Here is a 23,117-nt window from a genome sequence, read left to right on the forward strand (position 1 = left end):
ATTGGCTTTTTCCCATCATTGCAAAAGCACTGACCTACTTGCCCTTGGGTAGCACAGGCACAAAAGTGTTGTTGTGAAACCATGCTTTGTATCAAAATGATGTTTGAATTTATTGGTTGGAAACCCCTAATTGATTTTTTAATTAAAAAAAATAGACTAGAACCACATTCCAGTGACTTGAGACCGGTCAAAGATGGCTGCATATTTTTACTGTGCCTTACGCACTCCAAAATTATTGAAATAGAGACAACTTGTCTGCAAAGCTGCACCAGGAGCAATGGCCTTAAAAGGTGATGTATGGGGGCCATCTCCTATCACATTAGCAGATCGTCCAGAAAATCACCTTGGTACTTAACTGGGTGGAGACAAAGCCTTACACATAATCACTTGGACAATGAGACCGATGCTGAGAGAGCAATTCCCAGCCATGATCTAATTAAGGTAACTGGAATACATTAACCATGACCATATTTGGACCATAGGGAAGTTGGAGAGAAGCTCATTTGACAAATTCTGATAACAAGTGGTTGCACAGGTGAACATATTTTGTCACTTTAAAATATATTCACTTTCACTGAATAATGTGTAATGTTGCCTTGCGCCTTCATTGACAGGCTTCAAAAATGCATTCCCCCCCATCACTAGTAGTTCAGCTGCAAGCAACTGGACCATGAGTGATTCTGGAGGGAGAAGTGTGTATGTGACAGGGCCTTTTGGAGCCTCGTGCAAGCACTTTCCCATGCACATGGACCCTTCACCCATCAAACTCATCTTACAGTACCGACCATTGTCAATGCTGCCTGCTGGCGTTCTTTCTCAGTTGTCCATCTGAGCTGACCTGCATCTCCGCCCACCCACTGACCACACTCCCATCAGCACCTGTGCCTGTCCAACATGAGGCTTCACTCGCTTTCAATTCCTGCAAAATGGTAGTTGTCAAGTTTATCGTTAGCTCCCCCATCCTTTACCCCGCCCAGTCACCCATGTCCTTTCCCCCATCACTGCGGACCACCCTGGCATCACCTTCCACCACCCTGTCACCTACCAACCTGAACCCTTGTCATTCCAGGTTGTCCAGGTGAACATGCATGTTCTCTACCTTCCTGAAAATCCGACCCACATCTACACTGACCACCCTGACTTCCTCCCTCCCAGCCCCAGAGTTCGTGTCTGCCTCCAAGCCTCCACCAACCATCCTCGCCTTTCTACCGTTACTGACGCACCCCCACCCTACCAGCTCCCTCTGCCCCCTCTCACACTCACCATTCCCTCCTAACTCGCCCAGCCTCAGTTCGCTCCCCAAGAGGCCATCAGAGACACCATAGACCCCTCCCTTGAACGTACAACTGGACATCATTACCCCTCCCAACTTTGCTCCGACCTCCACCCCTGTCCCCTCCCTCCTCCGGACACCTTCCCCTCTCCGAACTCCCACCTCCCCCTGGACACCTTACCCTTTTTGAACTCCCCCAGGAGGCCTTCCCCTCTCCGAACTCCCTCCTTTACACCTACCTCCACCCTGACAGCATTCTCCTCCATTGCAGCCTCCCCTCCCCATACTCCCTCTTACCCCCGGGCATCCTCCTTCCAACCTTCCCCTCCCCTGACACCTTCACCCTCCCAGCACCTTTGTTCCCCCCCCCAAATCCTCACCTCCGACACCTTCGTTTCCCGCCCTCCTCCTCACCTCCCCCCACTCCCCAGCCTCACCTCCTGATACACCTTCATCTCCCATTCACATCAAGGCCTTCCTCTCCCCCCACTTCGCCGATCATCCGTAGCAGCCCATGGCCAAGATCGTGATGTTCCGAATCAGTCCTGAAGCATCGACGGAGACCTTCCACCTTTTGAGAGCTGCTTTGCAGTGAAGCAATTGCATGAGCTTCCACCCAGCATGCGCCACACATTCCTTCCTCCAGGGTCTGCTAGCTGTAGGGCTCCAGCATCATCATCTCCTCAGATGTCCCTGATCTGAGCAAGGCCCTAACGCTAAGTCCCGACTTCACACTTGTCCAGGCGTGTTCTGGGCCAGCTGGGATGCAAATTGCAGGCCTCCAGCGGATGCGATCGGATGACCCCGCTGTGATTTCACACCTGCGTGAAACCGGTTTCTGCCCCTCATGCCAAAATGCACCCCCACCCCGCCCCCCATCCCCCGGCCGCCATGATGCCCACTGTCAACAGGACCTGATGATTCCGCCCTATGGGTCAACATAGGGTTTCAGGATAAGCTTCCTGGATATGACCAAGAACAGTGTCTCAGGAGGCTCAGAGTATCTCGCCAAGTGGTGGCTGACGTCTGCAGTCTTCTGGAGAAGACTTCCTGCCTTGTGGATCAAGTGGGCACATATTGTCAGTGGCTGTCAAAGTCTAATTTTTTTGCCTCTGGCTTCCTCCAGGGATCTAGAGGAGGTCTTTCTAGAATCTTGCAATCTGCTGTCCACAAACGTATTACACACATGACTGATACCATGTTGGCCAGGGTAGGAATTATCTGCACTTTGCAACTGATGGCGATACTCAGAATAAGAAGTCTTTTAATTCTGTGGCTCTGGCTGGCTTCCCACATGTCCAGGGAATCATCGACTGCATACTTGTGGCAATCAGGGCCCCCAAACCATGCTGGAATCCTCATCAATCGAAGGGGATGGAGGCCACTGAGTTAGGGGAAGCAACAGGTGAGAAGTGGAAGCACCTTGAACAGGGTATCCACTTCCATGTCTCCTTTCTTCATCTTCCCCCTCATGGCCCATTGGTATTTCCTAGCTGTAATGAGCTGGAGAGAACTTTTCTGCATTTCAGTGTGGTGCTGATGTACCAAGGCAAAGTTTTCATCAGTACTGTATAATGTGGCATTCCAAGTACCAGCATTTATTTGTATTCTTCAGCATCTTATGCTCTATGTGGGTGGTCACTTTTAAATGGATGTAGACATCATCAGAAGGCACTCATGTTAGAGACGGACTCCTCCAAACTCTCAACAGTGCACAGTGCAGATAGAAAGACTGCCAGAACCTCACACATTTTCTGCTACAACTTCAGGATTATCCTCTTTGTCAACAGCCTGCAAGGCTCAGCATCCTATGCCCTCTGACAAGGATTTCCACTACTGTACCCATCTCCACCACTTGCTCTTGCTCATTTGTGATAGAATCATAGAAAGTTTACAGCACAGAAAGAGATTACTTGGTCCACTGTTTCTGTGCCAGCTGATATGTGAGACTACACGTGCACTTTCCTATGTCCTCTGACATCACAGCAGCAGGGAGATGTTGCTTGTATTCCTTCTAGGCTGGTCTATGAAACTGGTTGGACTTTTCTAGCTATGACACAGTTGTTCTTCCTTCTGCCATTTTGCATCTAATTTTGCACCCATATTAATAATTGCACCCATTTTACAGCAACATTGCAACATGTACAAACCCTTGTCACTTCAAATAAATTATTACCTTCACCCAGAATCACTCCAATACAACTCTTGTTTCTTATCAAAATGTTTTAAAGCTGTTTTATTTGTTTACAAATAAATAAAAAAGAAATATGGCACTGCTATGCTGTGATGTCATTATGTTGAAAAAGATACCCTGCTGACTTTCTCCTTCCCCTTCCCAAACTGAAAGCTTTGCCAAATAGTTTTTCAACATTTAGAGGTCATTAAACATTGCCAAGTTTTCCTGAAACCATGAGACTAGTTGGCATTGACTAGGTTAAAGCCATGGCTCAGTTGGTAGCATTCTTGCCTGATTCAGAAGCTGAGTGTTCAGGCTTTGCCATTCTGGAGACTTGAGCACAAAAATCTAGACTGGCACTCCCAGTGTAGTACGAAGGGAGAGCTGCACTGTTGGGTGCCATCTTTTGATTGAGATGTTAAACAGACATTAAAATGTCCTCCCTCTTGAAAGGAAGTAAAAGATCCCATGGCATTGTACCAAAGAAGAGCAGGAGAGTTATCACCAGTGTCCTGGCCAACATTTATCTCTCAACCACCATCATTAAAAAAAATCTGATCACCATAACATTGCTGTTTGAGACACCTTGCTGTTTATCCAACACTATAAAAGCTTTAAAACTTTAAACCATTCAAGCCCCTTGGGTGTCCCGAGGCTATGAAAGGCATAATATAAATGCATGTTATTTTTCTTTTTAGCTGTCCAATGTTAAATTGTGAACACAAAGTGTATTGAACACAGAATCCAATGACATTAGTGCTTAAAACTCATGATCACAGTTGAGAGGAAATACAAGTTTAAAGATGGTTCATGTTATTGTGGTGACATGTGGCATTCCCAAGCAAGCACAGAAATAAAAAAAAGGATTCTGTAACTTTCAAATTTGATGCAAAACTGAGAAAAAATACTGCTAGTTACTCACAGAACAGACATTAATTTAGAGGAAAATTATTTCAAGGTTTTTATTACAGAACAATTTACATCTAAGGGGTTCTTAAAAATCTAGAACAACAGCAACATCTCGGGAGTTTCTGGATCATTGCTGTCCTTCCCATCTACCAGAGTCTTTACAGAATTTTCATCAAGCAAATGTCTTTATGTCAATTAAATTCAGAGCCCATGAATTTATTGCTTCTTGTGTGTACTGCCAAGTGACATTAAAGAAGGAATATTGTAAATGTTTGTAATACCAATAAATGTGCAGTACAATGCCATATGGTGTGTCGATGGATTATTGCACAATTTTTATGGAGTGGAAATTAAGTGCTCTCTTTCACTTTTCTTGAATAAACCAATCCCTGGATAAGCAAATATAAAATACAAATCAAATGAACAAGAGGAAATCAACACAATCCCTGCACCCACCACCTGCCAGAGGATATTTTATAGATGAAAAACCAACCCTTTCTTTACTGTATATCCAGACAACTTACTGCACTTTGATAAGTCACTGGCCAGATGCAATCTGAGCTGACCAGTATAAGTGGCATCACTTACCGATTTCCCAGGTAGAAAGGTCATTGGCTTCAATTTCCTTCTGTCCAATGAAGTACCAAATACAGGCCATCCAGTGTGCTATCAGGGCAAACATGGACATGAGCAATGTAAGGACCACAGCACTGTACTGAGAGTAACGGTCCAGTTTCTGAAGCAGCCGTAGTAGGCGCAGTAAGCGCACGGTTTTCAGCAGATGAACACCAAAATACTGCGGAAATTAAACAATTAGATTCACAAAAATGTCATTTTGCCTTAGAGAAAGTTTATTTTTCTGCTGAGAGTGAAAGGCTAGTTCCAGTTAATTGCTGACCATCAATCATAGACTAGCCACCAATAAATCTATAGTCATAGGATTGCAAGCAATTATACCCCAATGTCATTGAATCCGAGGCAGATCACAGCAGTGGATTTCAACTGTTCTGTGAGAAAATCCTCGCACATCCTCATGGGTCCCTATCCTGAAGACACTGTCAGCTGTCCAAAGAAAATTAGGCTTTCATTTCTATTTAAGTAGCCCAACAACAAAAGAAAGTATCACAGAAAATCAACCAATACAGATTGTCAGAGATAAGAATCCCTCACAGGGCCTCTGGGATCCCTTGTGGACTCAAGGTCCAGATATCCCAGTTTGAAAACCAATGATCTAAAGCTGCTGTAGGATATTACAGAAAACCATCACCTATAAATAATAGAAATTTGCTCAATTTATCAGCCAAATTTTTATGGAAGGATTTATACTAATTAAAGCCTTATTGTTGTAGAAAAGAGAAAAATGGGGCAGCATTGTTTAAGAACTGCATTTGAGCACAAATCTGGGCTCATGCTTCAGTGCAGCACTGACCGGGTGCTGTACTGTGGAAGTGCAATTTAGAAATCAGGCATTAAAGTCAGACCCTCCCTAACTGCCTGTTCAAAACTCATGCAACTATTCAAACAACAACAAGAGAATTCCGAAGTAAAATGTTTTTATTGTAAGAAGCACTGAAAATATGCTGTTCCATTATTTGCCAATAATCTGCTGTGACTTTGTAAAACTTTGCTTTAAAAAAATAATCATCAAGAGCAATGAGGGATAAGCAGCAAATGCTGGCTTTGTTAGCAGTACTCACAGCCCACGAAAAGAATTAAAAAGTACCCATTTAACTATTTCTTTTGAACTTATCTTCTTTTCATCTCATTGTCTTTAGTAAGTAGTGCCATAATCTTGTCACTTGATCTTTATGACTTTGAACTATTTATTTCAGTCTAAAACTTCATTTTATGGTACAGCAATATGTGGGCAGAATTCTACCGTAGACTTCAGGACTCCAATGTTTTGGGGGCGGGAAGCCGAGCCTGCATTTGCCTCCGGGATCACTGTCCAATTAAGGGCAGTGATACCGTCGGCCTCATTAGAGGGCTAGCAGCTCTCTGAAAGGTAGGTACTGCTGAGGCAGATCAGAGACCGAGAGGGCACCTCAACATGGAGCCGCCCTCAAAAAAGGTACGTTTTAAAGTAAAATCCAGAGGTACCAGGCAAGCAAGCCCACAATGGAGCCACAGGTGGCTTTTCCTGGAGCCTCCAGGCTGCGGCACGGACGCTAAAGGCCTCCCCAAGCAGTTGGCCGTTCGGGAAAATTGTTCCTACTCGGGACTTCAATTATTTAAACTGGTCTCCTGCCTGGTTTCCACACACAGTTCATCTGCGTCCAGTCCCGCTGCCGGGAAACTTGCCTCGACAGCAGGACTGCATCAGGAGCTCTCCTAACCTGGCTCCCTGCAACTTTACAGGTCCCACCTTTCCCTGGGACCGGTAAAATCATGTCCTGTGAACCAAAGTGATGAAATTTGTTGTCATCCCTTTGATTGGTCTGCAACATTAAATCTGTACATATTTGAGCAGTTCAGTAAAAGAGCTGGAGCTGGATTCATCCTCTTGCACAAATGATATAATTAATTAAATTTGAAAATTAGCCTGATCTAAAGTCGATTTAATGACAAGGGAAGTTGATTTTGTAAACAGCAGAATTATGTTACTGCAGCACAGACAAAGGCAATTTCTGTTTTGGGAGCATTATTATAATTTCTTTTCTGGGAACACTATTGTAATTTCAGTGAGATGCTGCTAATGCCTGCGACAACAGAAGACCCATCATAGAGGTGACTTCTTCCCACCTCGCATATGGAGTTGCTTCAGTGGTTTGAAATCCACCTGATGAACAGCTGAATTGAAGGCACCAGCAGCCTCACTCAGTTGTGGAGTCGTTTTGCAAATACGTACAGTTTCAGTAGCATACTGTATTTTCAAGAAAAATTAGCGGGTTCTTATAAGTCTATGAAGTAGCGTCACAAATTTTTGGTATTGAAAAGGAACATTAAACTGGACCTAGTTGGCATGTATTTAATGAGGAGACTTTATTTAAGCATATATACATTCAAATATTAATAAATTGTGTTTATTAAAGTTGCGTGTATAAAGGATAGGTGTGGGTGATAGGGATGGGTTCCAAAACATGAGTCAGAGCAAGAAGCTTTCCGACAGCGTGCTACTAAAACAAATTCTTGCAACTACAAAATTAATTTGTAATGAAGAATAATCTGCAACGTCTTGAGAAGAAGTTTGAAAGGATCAACAGGAGTTGCAAGGTGTGACTCCACACTTGTGATTTGAAGATAGTGTCAGAGCAGATTATTTTAAAAACTATTAAACACCACACTTACAGTAATAAAACAATGGCCCAGATTCATCCAGATATTCAGGCATTTTTTGTAGCATGAATATATTGATTCATCCAATTCTGATAGAGACATTCAAAATCATGAGGGAACTGGACACAGTCGACAATGTTCCCATTGAGAGAATTGAGGGCACAGATTTAAGGTAATTAGCAACAGAGCCAATGGTGACATGAGGATTATCATTTTTTTATGGAGTAAGTGGTCAGGATCTGGAGTGCACTGCCTGAGAGTGTGGTGGAGGCAGAATCAAATTCAAAAAGGGAGTTGGACCATTATCTGAAAAGGAAAAATTTGCAGGGCTACAGGAAAAAAGGTGGGGGAGTGGCACTAGGGGAGTTGCGTTTGCAGAAAGCCAGCACAAACACAATGGGCCAAATGGTTTCCTTCTGTGCTGTAACCATTCTGTGATTCTATGAAATCCAAGTTTGTGAAGCCTAACTTGAGAGTAGATTTAATCAAGAAGCTGAGGTATTGCTAATGTCAATTCGAATCTCCAAGAATCCTTGTTCATCTATTAATTGGTAACTAGTCTGATGCTAGATTACAAAAAAAAAAACTCCTGAGAATGAAACTTCTTCTTAGTTTCTCCTCACTAGGATCCATCATAATATAAAGTTATCACAAGCTCCCTAATGGCTGAGTGGAAGATACACTAAATGGTATGCTACTGAGACAGACAAATCAGGACACATGACCTGCAGTGACTGCTGATTTTAACATAAAACAGAAAGAAAGTGAAGCAACAATAGATAACTCAGGCCTGGGTTAGATGGTTGAATTCCAAATTCCTTCATCTTGTTGAATATTCAACTTAATTTCCCACTGCCCCCACCAACACCTCACACCCCGAGACAATAAGAAAAGGGGAGGATGAGCAGACTGCAGCTGCAATTGTAGCCTAATTCTGTTCCATGGCAAATTTTCCAGGATGACATATCACATTTGTCACCTAAGAATGCCAAGAGAGAGATGAGACCAAGCTAGGCTGCCTCTTAATTGAAAATAAAATATATTTAAACACTAGACTCTAAAGGTATGAAGATGCATTTTACTATTATTTACATTTTAAATTTTAAAAAATGTGTTATGTTCTGTCTTTATGTTTGACTGTCCCTCCTGTCCCCCTTGTACGGTCTTAGCTGGTTCATGGAAAGCAAGTGAATGCCAGTTGTTATTCCTGTTAATTTATTTTCATGGTCACGGCTTTCTGATAATGCCTTCTCATTGGCTGTTTCTAGCTCTATTCTGGCATCTATGCGTTGCTGTGCTGGTATTAGACACTCTGTAAAGTCTTACCTGGAAAAACTCAGCAGGCCTGGCAGCATCGGCGGAGAAGAAATCAGTTAACGTTTCGAGCCTTCATGGCCCTTTGGCAGAACTGAAGCATAGTTAGAAGAAGGGAGAAATATAAACTGGTTTAAGGTGGGTGGGGCGGGGGGGGGGGCTGGGAGAGAGACATTGAGGGTGTGGTGATTGTGGAGATGAGCAGATAATCAAAAGATGTCACAGACAAAAGGGTCAAAGAGGTGTTGAAGGTGGTGATATTTGTCTAAGAAAAGTGCTAATTAAGAATGGAAGACAGGATATTCAAAGTACAGTTCTAGTGGGGGTGGGGTGGAAAGACTAACAAGGTTTTAGTTTTAGATTTAAAAATAATGGAAATAGGTGGGGAAAGAAGAATCTATATAAATTATTGAAAAAAAAGCGGGGGGGGGGTGGGGGGGGGGTGGGGGGGGAACGGGGTGGGGATGGGGGGAGGGGGAGTTTAAGATCTAAAGTTGTTGAATTCAATATTCAGCCCGGAAGGCTGTAAAGTGCCTAGTCGGAAGATAAGGTGCTGTTCTTCCAGTTTGCGTTGGGCTTCACTGGAACAATGCAGCAAGCCAAGGACAGACATGTGGGCAAGAGAACAGGGTGGAGTGTTAAAATGGCAAGCGACAGGGAGGTTTGGGTCTTTCTTGCGGACAGACCGCAGGTGTTCCGCAAAACGGTCGCCCAGTTTGCGTTTGGTCTCTCCAATGTAGAGGAGACCGCATTGGGAGCAACGAATGCAGTAGACTAAGTTAGGGGAAATGCAAGTGAAATGCTGCTTCACTTGAAAGGAGTGTTTGGGCCCTTGGACGGTGAGGAGAGAGGAAGTGAAGGGGCAGGTGTTGCATCTTCTGCGTGGGCATGGGGAGGTGCCATAAGTGGGAGTTGAGGAGTAGGGGGTGATGGAGGAGTGGACCAGGGTGTCCCGGAGGGAACGATCCCTACGGAATGCCGTCAGGGGGGGTGAAGGGAAGATGTGTTTGGTGGTGGCATCATGCTGGAGTTGGCGGAAATGGCGGGGGATGATCCTTTGAATGCGGAGGCTGGTGGGGTGATAAGTGAGGACAAGGGGGACCCTATCATGTTTCTGGGAAGGAGGAGAAGGCGTGAGGGAGGATGCGCGGGATATGGGCCGGACACGGTTGAGGGTCCTGTCAACGACTGTGGATGGAAAACCTCGGTTAAGGAAGAAGGAGGACATGTCAGAGGAGCTGTTTTTGAAGGTAGCGTCATCAGAACAGATGCGACGGAGGCGAAGGAACTGAGAGAATGGGATGGAGTCTTTACAAGAAGCGGGGTGTGAGGAGCTGTAGTCGAGGTAGCTGTGGGAGTCGGTAGGCTTGTAATGGATATTCTGTTTTTGTTTTGGATTTCCAGCATCCGCAGTAGCTTTTAGCTTTTTGTTTTTAACTCTGTAAAGTCTTGTGGGTGTGACAGCAGTAGGAAGTGTCTTGTTACAATGTTCCAGGCACTATGAGTGAGGGCTAGACTTGCAAGGCCAACTGTTTTTTTCTTGCCAGTCATTTCTGCATGTTTGTATGTAATTAGTTGTGTTGTCAAAGTAATACCTCCTCATGTGAGAAGTCAACCATGTAGGTGGCAGTACCAACATGGGGAAGGGAAAGGAAATGGGAAAAATAACTAATTTAAAAATGTATTAACTAAAACATTCCACTTGTTTATGTGTCAGAATTAGAAATAAAATTTAGGCTGATTGCAGAGTCTGTCTCATTCTGGACTCCTAAAATTGGCCTCACAACCTTAAACAAATAGAGATAAAGTACAGCCAGTTCAGGAGCATCAGGCAGTGTTATTACTTAATGTGCATATGCTGTGATTTATAACTTTCTGCATTTCAATATTTCCTAAGCAGATACACTCACCACATTGATATTGAATGCGTAGAGGAGGTCAAAGGGAAGTGCAGCTATAAGATCCACGAAGAACCAGGTAGTTGCATAGTGCACACAGATTGAGCGAGGATCATAGACAACCTGTCCAGACTTACTGACATATGTTGTCCGAAAATTCAGCATGATGTCTAGAAAATATAAATAATATTGAAAGCATTAATTTCAAAATAATTACTTAAAAGGAAACGGCATTCTTTATGTAGAAAAGGACAGAACACAAATCATTTTAAAGGGCAAAGAAATGGGAAATAAATACTTTGTGTGAGGGGATTAGGCTCTGTATTTAAATATTATTCTTGGACCAGTTACTGTACACTTTGGATTTAATGGGAAATGTTTTGGTACATTGGAATTCAATGCTTGGATCAGCTATCCATTTAGCCAAAGTCAGCGGTATGAGAAATTCTTTAGCCTGCGTGTATGATTGAGAGCACATATCCAAAGAAAATGCACCAACATGGAGTCCTGGTTGTGTCATCTTTTCACTTTAGTCAGTCAGCAGTGAACACAAGAGTAGATTTTCAGGGTACTTGCCCTTAGTGAGGTATCTCAGGTGCCTCTAGTGTATCCAAAAATCCCAGGTCCCTGAACATAATTTTCCAATATGTAGCATGTCAAGCGCTTTGCCATTAGCAAGGGTTAAGATAATCTACTCTACAGAATGATCAGAAGCTCCCATTTGATGCACTGAGTGCTCAGTCCTCCTACATTCAGGAAGAGTAATAACCAGTAACAGCCAGGGCTATCAAAGGCAGCCACTTACGTTTTGCCCTGGCAGTGAATTGTCTCCAGTAATTCGCTGAAAACCTAATATATGAGGATTTTGTCTCTGGAGGCACCAGCGCTGCCTCCTTTATTGTGCAGTCTATAAACACAGCATAATAAGTATCCACTAGTAACTCCCTTCAAAAGAGAATTTTACATGAGAAGTGTGATCATTTGGTGCAAAACATGTTTTATTCTGTTTCCTACTGTTTCGTCTCACATTGAATTCTCTAGCAACAGTTTCCCTATTCTTGGCTCGCTGACTTTCCTCATCTTCATGCAGCTTCTTCATCGGGAAACATGGGATCATCTTTTGTACAAAGATGACACCCAGTTTACCTGCCACTACCTCTATTGACACCTTCACTGCCTCTGTGTTGCTAGGCACCTTGTTTAACATCCAGTTCTTAACTGAAGTTTGAGTGAATGAGAGTCATTGGAATTATATATGATAGGTGCAAATGAGAATAGTATGATACACAGGAACTATAGGCAATTGGTGTGGGTAGCACAGGAATGGTAATTTTGAACTTTACAGAATAGGGATTGAAATGGTTCAATCTATAACAAGAGTTTAATGTGAACTGTGAAGTCAGAAGGGTTGATTTTCCAATTTCAAACTGGAAGATGAGCCTTGCCCACTGGCGCGGCATGTTGTTAATTTCAGCATGGGCTTTACATTATTTCCTGACCCTAAAATAGTTAGAAAATGGCATGCAGCAAGTGTGTGAAGCAGCACAAGTTGGAAAATTACTCCTGGTGTGTTAGTTTCATCGGAATTTGCAGTTCAACTGCAGCAACAACTTGCAATTATATAGCATCTTTAATAAGGTAAAAGCATCCCAAGGTACTTCACAGAAGCACTATCTTAACAACATTCGACACTGAGGCACAGAAAAAGATGTTAGGACAGGTTGTCAAAAAGCTTGGTCAAAGAGGGAGGTTTTAAGAAGCATCTTAAAAAACAAAAGAGAGGTAGAAAGATGGAACATTTAAGGAAGAAAGTCTAGAGCTTAAGTCCTAGGCTACTGAAGGCACAGCTGTCAATGAAGGAGCAATTAAAACTGGGGATGCGCAAAAGGTTAGAATTGGATGATGGCAGAGATCTTGGAGGTTGTGGAGCTAGAGGAGAGTATAGAGACAGGGATGGGTGGAGGCTATGAAGAGATTTGAAAAACAGGGATGAGGATTTTAAAATTGAGGTGTTGCCAGACTGTGAGCCATTATAATCAGTGAGCACAGGGGTGATGAGCAAACAGGACTTGGTGCGAATTATGGTAAAGGCATTAAGAGTTTTTGAATGAGCCCAGCAATGTGGTTAACTCTTAACTGCCCTCTGAAATTGTCTAGTAAGCCACTCAGTTGTATCAAATCGCTAAAAAATCTAAAAGGAATGGAACTGAATGGACCACATGGCATTGACCTAGGCACCGGAAATGACAACTGCAATCTCAGCCCTGTCAACCCTGCAACATCCTCCTTACTAACATATAGGGCTGGTGTCAAAATTGGGGGAGTTGTCTCACAGGCTAGTCAAGCAACAGCCTGGAATAGTCATACTCACGGAATCATACCTTACAAACCATGTCCAAGACACCACCATCACCATCCCTGGCTAGGTCCTGCCCCACCAGCAGGACAGACCCAGCAGAGATTGTGGCAGGGTGGTATACAGTCAGGAGGGAGTTACCCTGGGAAATCTCAACATCGACTCCAGACCCCATGAAGTCTCATGGCTTCAGGTCAAGCAACGGCAAGGAAACCTCCTGCTAATTATCACGTATTGCAACCCCCCCTCAGCTGATGAATCAGTACTTCTCCACGTTGAACACCACTTGGAGGAAGCACTGAGGGTGACAAGGGCCACTCTAGGTGGGGGTTTTCAATGTCCATCACCAAGAGTGGCTCAGTAGCACCACTACTGACTGAGCTGGTCAAGTCCTAAAGGACATAGCTGCTAGATTGGGTCTGTGGCAGATGGTGAGGGAACCAACAAGAGGGAAAAACATACTTGACTTCATCCTCACCAACTTGCCTGCCACAGATGCACCTGTCCATGACAGTATTGGTAGGAGTGACCACTACACAGTCCTTATGGAGGCAACGTCACGTCTTCACATTGGGGATATCCTCCATTGTGTTGTGTGGCACTACCACTTTGCGAAATAGGATAGATTTCGAACAAATCTAGCAACTCAAGACTGGGCAAGCATGAGGCACTGTGGGCCAGCAGCAGCAGTAGAATTGTATTCAACCACAATCTATAACCTCATGGTCCAGCATATCTTATCACTGGTTCTTCCTGTTTTACCTGTACACAAACCACTGGTTTTTCCTGTGCCTGAACCTCAGAACCCACAGTACTTTTACTTCTAGAACTTTTCTGCACCCTAATAATCCCAACAGATTTTCCCTGCAATTTCCATCACACTGATTGTATGTGTCCAACTTTTATACAATGAGAACACCTCAATTTTCAAATGTCACTTCTACCCTCAGCACCTTCCTTTTTATTCTGAAAAAACACTTTCTGCAAGTTTTCACCTATTCCTTCTCTTCCCTCACTACCCACCTTCCTTTCACCTTCCCACTTTCTATCTTTCTCTGATTTAAAAGGGTGACGAGAAAAAGGTTTAGCTCTATGACCTAACTGATAATCATCAGCAATCTCTGCTGCTTGTCTTACTGTTTGAATCCTCTATTCCTCCACATGAGTTCTCACTATCGAAGGAATTGAATCTTTAAATTCTTCAAAAAGAATTACTTCTCTAACAGCTGCATATGTTGTCCATATCTTTAACGCCCGTATCCATTGGTCAAAATTAATTTGTTTTATTCTTTCAAACTCAATATAAGTTTGCCCAGGCTGTTTTCTCATATTCCTAAATTTCTGCCTATATGCCTCAGGGACCAGTTCATATGCACTCAAAATAGCCTTTTTTTACCACATCATAGTTTACCGACGTCTCTTCTCACAATGAAGGATAAATCTCATGTGCTGTACCCGCCAACCTGGATTGTAACAACAATGTCCAGTTTTCCTGTGGCCATTTCATCTGTTTAGCTATCTTCTCAAATAAAATAAAGAATGCTTCCACATCTCGTTCCTCAAACTTTGGAAGAGCTGTACAAATTTAAACATCTCCCCACTGGGCTCTGATTTGGAAATAATTCCTTCCTCACCTTCTGGTGTCTCTTTTTTAACTACCAGCATTTTAAGCTGGAATTCCCTGTCCCTCTCTTTTTCTCTTTCCTGCCTTTCTGCCTGTTCCCTTTGAAATTCCCTTTCTCTTACCTTATCTTTTTCTGCTGCCTCTAGCTCAAGTTCTTTCATTTGCAACTGAATTTGAGCCCATTCCAATGAACCACCCTTTGGAGAACTTAGTATCTCAGGTATTCCTTCCAATTTCAAATGCTGTGCTATACCTTCAATTATGTCTGATTTCCTTACCCTTCAGGTAACCCTAATTGTAACTTATCTGCCAATTCCATTAACTTAACTTTATTTGCCTTTTGTAAACCAAGCAAAGTTATAGCTTCAACTCCCAGACATGTCTTAGCAACAGCCAAGCCATATTGCAGTCTCATCACTTTTAAAAAGGAACCTGACACCAACTCCTGAATTCAAAGTGCTTCTCGTACTCGTAACCTTAAGATTCACCAACTCCAAACCAATCCAGGAATATCAAATATATCCTGCAAAGAACCCCCAGTTTTGTTATGGCACAGCAGATGGTAGGCTGAGCTGTTCAAATCCCAGAGGGAAACTTGAAACAACTGCCACAACTATTTTACAATTTGTATTTATCTCGAGATGTGTGCCTTGAATTCAGTAGTAACAAGACCACCAAGTCTTACAGGCTTCTTACAAAACTAAATTAAACCTTTATTAAATAAAAAAACATGATTTTAAGGTTTACAAATTACTACTTTAATAACCTCTAAATCCCCTAGTTAATCTGACTCCCACTTGCAACTCCGTTAAGGCAACAGTAAAACACATAGGTTTAAACAGACCTGGGCAAAGCACCCACCCTGGACAGTCGAATTCAAAGTGAGTTTTTCTCAGCTTCAGTTCCTTGTAGACAGCAGCTTGAGGCTTAGATGCTGGAGGCTTTTCACACTTGTGTTAGATCGTAAAATGCCTTCTTCCCATACACATAACCTCATCTCCTGTATACTGATTTCTCCCTTTTCAATGTAAATCCCATTGTTTCGATATGTCTTTTCAATTCTACTTTTCTAATAATAAAAACCTTTCATCATACCAATTTTATCAGAAGGCTTTGGGAAAAATAAACACACTATTTGGCTTAGCCTTTGTTGGCTATGTGTAATACCTTATCACCTTACCACCTCTTTGAAATTCCCTACTCTAATTTCTTAAATTTCTGTTCATTTTCAAATACTCATTTATCAAATGTTTAATTAAGCAGAAGTTCCAATGTTTGTAATTATCTTTCCTCGGGATTATTTAAGAGAAATTAGCTGGTGATATGAAAGGGTTATTGACATCATGGTTCACTGCGTGATAGATTAGTGAGAAGTGGCACTACTTAACCTGCCAACTTACTGAAACATAGCATCGCATTTACTTTGGGACTGCCTAGAAAGTTTAGATGAATGATAAATTACCATTGACTGAAAGAGCAGAAAGTCCAATCCACTCTGAGCAATGTATTCACTAAAGCCTAGTAAGGAGGACAAGAACTTTTCGTGTGATGCTTGAATGTGGAATAGTAATGTCATTCTGCTAAGAGCAGCAGAAAAGAATCATTAAAAAAATCCAAATATGCAAAAGAACTAATGATTTAAGTTGTTTGATACTAAGTCCTTCAACTACTTGTACACTTGTTGAATCCTGCTTAAACAGTTTTGAAACCTGAAAAACAGCATAAATTTCTATGTATTCAAACTTTAATCACTTCTCTTTTGAAAGCAAGGACTTATGCTAGTGTGCAGTTCCATGGGTGTTTTGTGTCCCCATTACCTTGTCCATGTATATATTGTCCATGTATGTGAGAGTCTAGGCAGACTTTGGTAGGCATATACAAATGATTGGTTAACAGTAATCTGGTGGTCCAGGATTCTATAGCCATTTTATTCACAGAAAGTATTTTGATATGAGCTATGAAAAAGTAAGATTTTCATTTATATAGTCTTTTACGATGTGAGCAGGTTCCAAAATGCTTTACAGCCAATCAAGTATTTTTGAAGTACCACTGCTGAAGGTACTGGATGCTGCAAAGTGCTATCAAATGGCATTTACTCAGCAATAACCTGCTCACTGACACTAAGTTTGGGTTCCGCCAGGGCTACTCAGCTCCTGACCTCATTACAGGCTTGGGCAAAAGAGCTGAACTCAAGAGGTAAGGTGAGAGTGACTGTCCTAGACATCAAGATAGCATTTGACCAAATGGAGCCCTAGCAAACCTGAAATCAATGGGAATCATGGGGAAAACTCTCCTCTGGTTGGAGTCACACTTAGCACAAAGGAAGATGGTTGTGGTCGTTGGAGGTCAATCGTCTCAGTCTCAGGACATCACTGCAGGAGTTCCTCAGGGTAGTGTCCTAGGCCCAACCACCTTCAGCTGCTTCATTAATAACCTTCCTTCCTTCATAAGGTCAGAAGTGGGGATGCTCGCTGATGATTGCACAATGTTCAGTACCGTTCGTGACTCCTCAGATATGGAAGCAGTCCATGTCCATATGCAGAACGACCTGGACAACATTCAGGCTTGGGCTGATAAGTGGCAAATAACATTCGCACCACACAAGTACCAGGCAATGACCATCTCCAACAAGAGAGAATTTAACCATCGCCCCTTGACATTCAATGGCAGTACTGAAAACCCATTATCAACATCCTGGGGATTACCATTGATCAGAAACTGAACTGGACTAGCCATATGAATACTGTGGCTACAAGAGCAGGTCAGAGGCTGGTAATTCTGTGGAGAGTAACTCACCTCCTGACTCCCCAAAGACTGTCCACCATCTACAAGGCACAAGTCAGGAGTGTGATGGAACATTCACTCCCTCTACCACCGACACACAGTAGCAGCAGTGTGTATTATATACAAGATGCACTGCAGAAACTCGTCAAGGCTCCTTCAACAGCACCTTCCAAACCCACCACCATCTAGAAGAACAAGGACAACATATAGGAACACCACCACCTGCAAGTTCCTCTCCAAGTCACACACCATCCTGACTGGAACTATATCGCCATTCCTTCATTGTCTCTGGGTAAAATCCTGGAAATCCATTCCTAACAGCACTCTGGGTGTACCTACACCACATGGACTGCAGCGGTTCAAGAAGGTGGTTCACCGCCACCTTCTCAAGGGCGATTAGGGATGGGCAACAAATGCTGACCTTGCCAGCAATGTCCACATCCCATGACAGAGCAAAAACTAGATCCAAACAATGGACAATTCATTTATCACACCTGATTATTCTGAAGGACACTGCACTTTGGGCTGGGAATCTCCGGGCCTGGTCCCGCTGTGGCAGGACCGCCCAGGAAGATGCGACAGCCCAGCAGGCAGGACTGAATGATCCCAGTGGCCAGCGGGGTTGGAAAATCCTACCCTTGGTTTTAGAAATCCTTTTTTGATCTCAGTAGAAGCTATGAGAGGATCTCGTAAAAAATGAGAACACAGATACCAAGAAGTGGGTCGAGGAACAGAAGGGAGTGAACTTCTGTCCCTGGATGGTAGGATAGGATATGCAGAGTTTGTACTTCTAATTGCATTTAATGATCTGGAGTGAGCTAGTGCTTGTGTGTTCTTTATTTTTGTAATTTGTATTGATTATATCAATCAACTCCCATCAATCTATGAAAACACTACCAAAATATTGTACATGCCGAAAATATGAAATATAAATATGGAATATGAAAATATGAAAACTCAGCAGATGAGGCAACATCTGGGGAAAGAGTTATTGATTCAGAACGATGATTTTCTTATCAAAACTGAAACATCCACCAACTTCCCCACATCCCACCCCTTCTTTTCACCCTGCTCTGTACTTATTTGTAGAACGTTAAATCTCTAACTTCTTCCAGTTGTGATGAGAAGTTAAATCTTTAAAAAAAGACTTATTTTTCTTATTTGTCATTGTTCTCTTTCTTTATCCCATTTTATTTCTCTTTGCCCCTGATCTGACTCTAATATACCCACTTTCATCAATCTGTTCCGTTCTTTGCTATTCCTCTGCTTCTTTCTCAATCCTTAAATCTTATTGGTTAAGGAGATACACTTTGGTCCCATCGTTCACAAGATGCCCCTTTGACCTCGACATATTGCTATCAGCTTGCATTTCCAGCAAGCTGAGGCACAACAAATTGAGTTGAAAGGTGCAGGAAAAGGGCTAACTAACAGCATACACCATGGAATGACCAACTCCAGCAAGATCTGGTCCAGTGTTTCTGCTAAACATAACTTGCTGCAGGAGTGAATCCTACAGGCGGAATTCTCCTACCCGGGGTTAAGTCCTGTGGCAGGGGCGGGGAGTGTCTCCCGCTGCAGAGGCCGACAGGAAACCACACCATGTCTTTTGGCCCTGACGTAATTAATTATGCACCTGGGGTCTCGAGCTTCTTCTGTTGCGGGGCGGGCTTGAGGCTCACGCCCTGCTGTCATATCTGGGCACCATATTTAAAAGGCGTCCGAACACCCAGTGTCAGACCAAAAATCGAGAAGTGTCTGCAAGGCCATCTGCCGGCCCAGCTCTGAAATTTAGTGATGCCTCTCCGCCCGTTATCCTGGACCATGTCAAGTTCTGCAGGAATGTGCTGTACCTGCCTGATTGGAGGAGGAGGCCAAGCAGGCATACCAACGCTGCATAGGTGCAGGTGGCTGATGCTGTCAGTGCCCAGGGGGTGCACAAGAGGTCAGTAACATCGTGAAGGAAGAGGATGAACGACCTTATTTGCTCTGCCATGAGATGGTTGCATAAACCACAAAGACTCCAATATGTCAGGGTCTAGGACCCAGTGACAACGGCATGTCCGACATCACAGTCCCACTTCAGTGCATCCACGCTGCGGTGAAGTGCCCACTGTGCCTCCCTCGTGCTTCAGCAGACATGGAACACTGTATGGAAGGGGGAATGGGGGGAACCAGCTTAGGCACAGAGGGAACCAGCAACCTCTGCAAATCACATGCCTTTCTGAGTCTTCCCCTTGCATGTGGATTTGCTCAGTGCTCTGGAGGGAGCTGGTCCACAACCCTTCTGCCCAATTCATACCAGTGCCACAAAAGTGGGCTATCTTACGAGGGGAGGTATGATAAATGAACCAATTTCCACTGCTCCAATCCATGCAACATGCAATTCTTCGTAAACATGTTCTCTACTTGGAGCAGGAGAAGCTATGTTACAATTTTAAAAAAAAGTAATTTACGGGATGTGGGCTTCGCTGTCTAGGCCAGCATCTATTGCCCATCCCTAATTGCCCTTGAGAAGGTGGAGGTGAGCTGCCTTCTTGAATCGCTGCATTCCATGTGGTGTAGGTATACCCACAATGCTGTTAGGAAGGTAGTTCCAGGATTTTGACCCAGCAACAGTGAAGGAACAGCGATATATTTCCAAGTCAGGATGGTGAGTGGCTTGGAGAGGAACCTCCAGGTGGTGGTGTTCCCATCTATCTGCTGTCCATGTTCTTCTAGATGGTAGTGGTCGTGGGTTTGGAAGGTGCTGTTGAAGAGGCCTTAGTGAGTCTCTGCAATGCATCTTGTAGATTGTACACACTGCTGCTACTGTTCGTCAATGGTGGAGGGAGTGAATGTTTGTGGATGGGGTGCCAGTCAAGTGGGCTGCTTTGTCCTGGATGGTGTCAAGCTTCTTGAGTGTTGTTGGAGCTGCACTCATCCAGGCAAGTGGAGAGTATTCCATCACACTCCCGACTTGTGCCTTGTAGATGGTGGACAGGCTTTGGGGAGCCAGGAGGTTAGTTACTTGCCGGAGGATTCCTAGCCTCTGACTTGCTCTTGTAGCCAAAGTATTTATATGGCTCTGTCTAGTTCAGTTTCTGGTCAATGGTAACCTCCAGGATGTTTGTAGTGGGGGATTCAGCGCTGGTAATGCCATTGAATGTCAAGGGTGATAATTAGATTCTCTCTTGTTGGAGATGGTCATTGGCTGGCACTTGTATGGCATGAATGTTACTTGCCACTTGTCAGCCCAAGCTTGGTTATTGTCCAGGTCTTGCTGCATTTGGACATGGAGTCATGAATGGTGCTGAGCATTGTGCAATCATCAGCAAACATCCCCTGACCTTATGATGGAGGAAAGGTCATTGATGAAGCAGCTGAAGTTGGGCCGAGGACACTACGCTGAGGAACTCCTGCAGTGCTATCCTGGAACTGAGATGATTGACCTCCAACAACCACAACCGCCTTCCTTTATGCTAAGTATGACCCCAACCAGCAGAGAATTTTCCCCTCAATTCCCATTGACTCCAGTTTTGCTAGGGCTTCTCTTTGCTGTACTCAATCAAATGCTGCCTTGATGTCAAAGGCAGTCACTCTCACTTCACCCCAGAATTTCAGCTCTTTTGTCCATGTTTGAACCAAGGCTGTAATGAGGTCAAAGCTGAGTGACCCTGGCCGAACCCAAACTGAGCATCAGTGAGCAGGTTATTGCTAAGCAAGTGCTGCTTGATGGCACTGTTGATGGCTCCTTCCATTACTATACTGATGATGGAGAGTAGACCGATGGGGTGGTAATTGGCCGGGTTGGATTTGTCCTGCTTTTTGTGCACAGGACACCTCTGGGCAATTTTCCACATTGCTGGGTAGATGCTAGTGTTGTAGCTATACTGGAACAGCTTGGCTAGGGGTGCGGCAAGTTCCGGAACACAAGTCTTCAGCACTATTGCCGGAATGTTGTCAGGGCCCATAACCTTTGCAGTGTCCAGTGCCTTCAGCCATTCCTTGATATCACCTGGAGTAAATCGAATTGGCTAAAGACTGGCATCTGTGATGCTGGGAATCTTTGGAGGAGACCGAGATGGATCATCCACTCCACACTTCTGGCTGAAAATTGTTGCGAAAATTTCAGCCTTATCTTTTGCACTGATGTGCTGGGCTCCTCCATCATTGAGGATGGGGATATTTGTGAAGCCTCTTTCTCCGGTGAGTTGTTTAATTGTCCACCACCATTCACAACTGGATGTGGCAGGACTGCAGAGTTTAGATCTGATCCGTTCGTTATGGAATCACTTAGCTCTGTCTATCACTTGCTGCTTATGCTGTTTGGCATGCAAGTAGTCCCGTTTTGTAGCTTGACCAGGTTGACACCTCATTTTTAGGTATGCCTGGCAACTCCTGGCATGCCCTCCTGCACTCTTCATTGAATCAGGGTTGATCCCATGGCTTGATGGTAATGGTAGAGTGGGGGATATGCCGGGCTGTAAGGTTACAGATTGTATTCGAGTACAATGCTGCTGCTGCTGATGGCCCACAGCAACTCATGGATGCCCAGCCTTTAGTTGCTAGATCTGATTGAAATCTATCCCAGTTAGCACGGTTGTAGTGCCACAAAAGATGATGGAGGGTGTCCTCAAAGTGAAGACAGAACTTTGTCTCCACAAGGACTGTGTTGCTCCTGGCATACCCACTCCTACAAATACTGTTATGGATACATGCATCTGCGACAGGCAGGGTTGGTGAGGATAAGGTCCATTTTTTAGTTCTCTGATGGAATTTGAGAAGAGGGCACCTGAGCTCCAGGAGTGGAGCAGGACACAGCCATTGGCGATGGTGAGCCACCTCATCAGGATTCATCCATTCAATGCAAACCTGAGGATTGAATGTGCCTCCATGTTGGAGGCAGCTGATGCTGTCATTTGCACTCTTCTATCTCACTTACAAGTGCCTCCAGGAAGAGACCAAGGCCTGATGAGGAGGAGAGGGAGGACTCCCTATCAAGCATCAGCCCCAGCCCCATCCCAGAGCTGAGCCAGGAGGGAGTGGAGGAGGAGAGCTCCACACCTGTAGAGGCATCACAGCAGTCACTGGCATCCTCCACCATCTCAGGAACACACACCTTGATGGGTTTTAATGCTAGTTTAGGAAATGTCTAACATTCTGGTGGTCAGAGCATGGACATGTGTCCACAGCAGGAGAAGACAGCTTCAGCCGGGCTCCCCAGTTCTCAGAGGACTGCTGGGGAAGAGGCATCTGTGAGGTCCGAGTCAGATGACGAGCTCTGGATTCGGCTTTCCAACTCATTGTGGAGAATCAGCAAGATGCGTGTGAACATCACGCAGAGCTGTTGAAAGCCCTCAACAGAGTGGCATGTGAGTTGGAGGAGTCTGTCTCCCTGCTCTCTGATGAAGTGTGCACGCATGGAGGTCTCCATTGGGAGGATGGTGGACACCATGGAGACCCTCGCCCAGCAGAGTGCCCAGTTTCTGCTGGAAGTGCACGCAGACCTGCGCTCCATCACCGTTGCC

General features: G+C 44.1%; 1 protein-coding gene across 1 annotated transcript in view; it reads right to left on the bottom strand.

Moving 5' to 3' along the window:
- Positions 1-23,117, bottom strand: part of LOC144686980 (voltage-gated delayed rectifier potassium channel KCNH8-like) — an 801,058-nt gene that overhangs the window by 236,014 nt on the left and 541,927 nt on the right. The window contains exons 7-8 of the mRNA XM_078552818.1: positions 10,859-11,016; positions 4,947-5,154 (exon numbers count right to left, since the gene is read on the bottom strand). Of these exons, the coding sequence (XP_078408944.1) occupies positions 4,947-5,154; positions 10,859-11,016 (366 nt within the window). The remainder of the gene's footprint in view (positions 1-4,946; positions 5,155-10,858; positions 11,017-23,117) is intronic.

This window comes from Cetorhinus maximus, chromosome 11 (genome assembly GCF_964194155.1).
Source record: "Cetorhinus maximus chromosome 11, sCetMax3.hap1.1, whole genome shotgun sequence".
In the NCBI taxonomy this organism is placed as follows: Eukaryota; Metazoa; Chordata; class Chondrichthyes; order Lamniformes; family Cetorhinidae; genus Cetorhinus; species Cetorhinus maximus.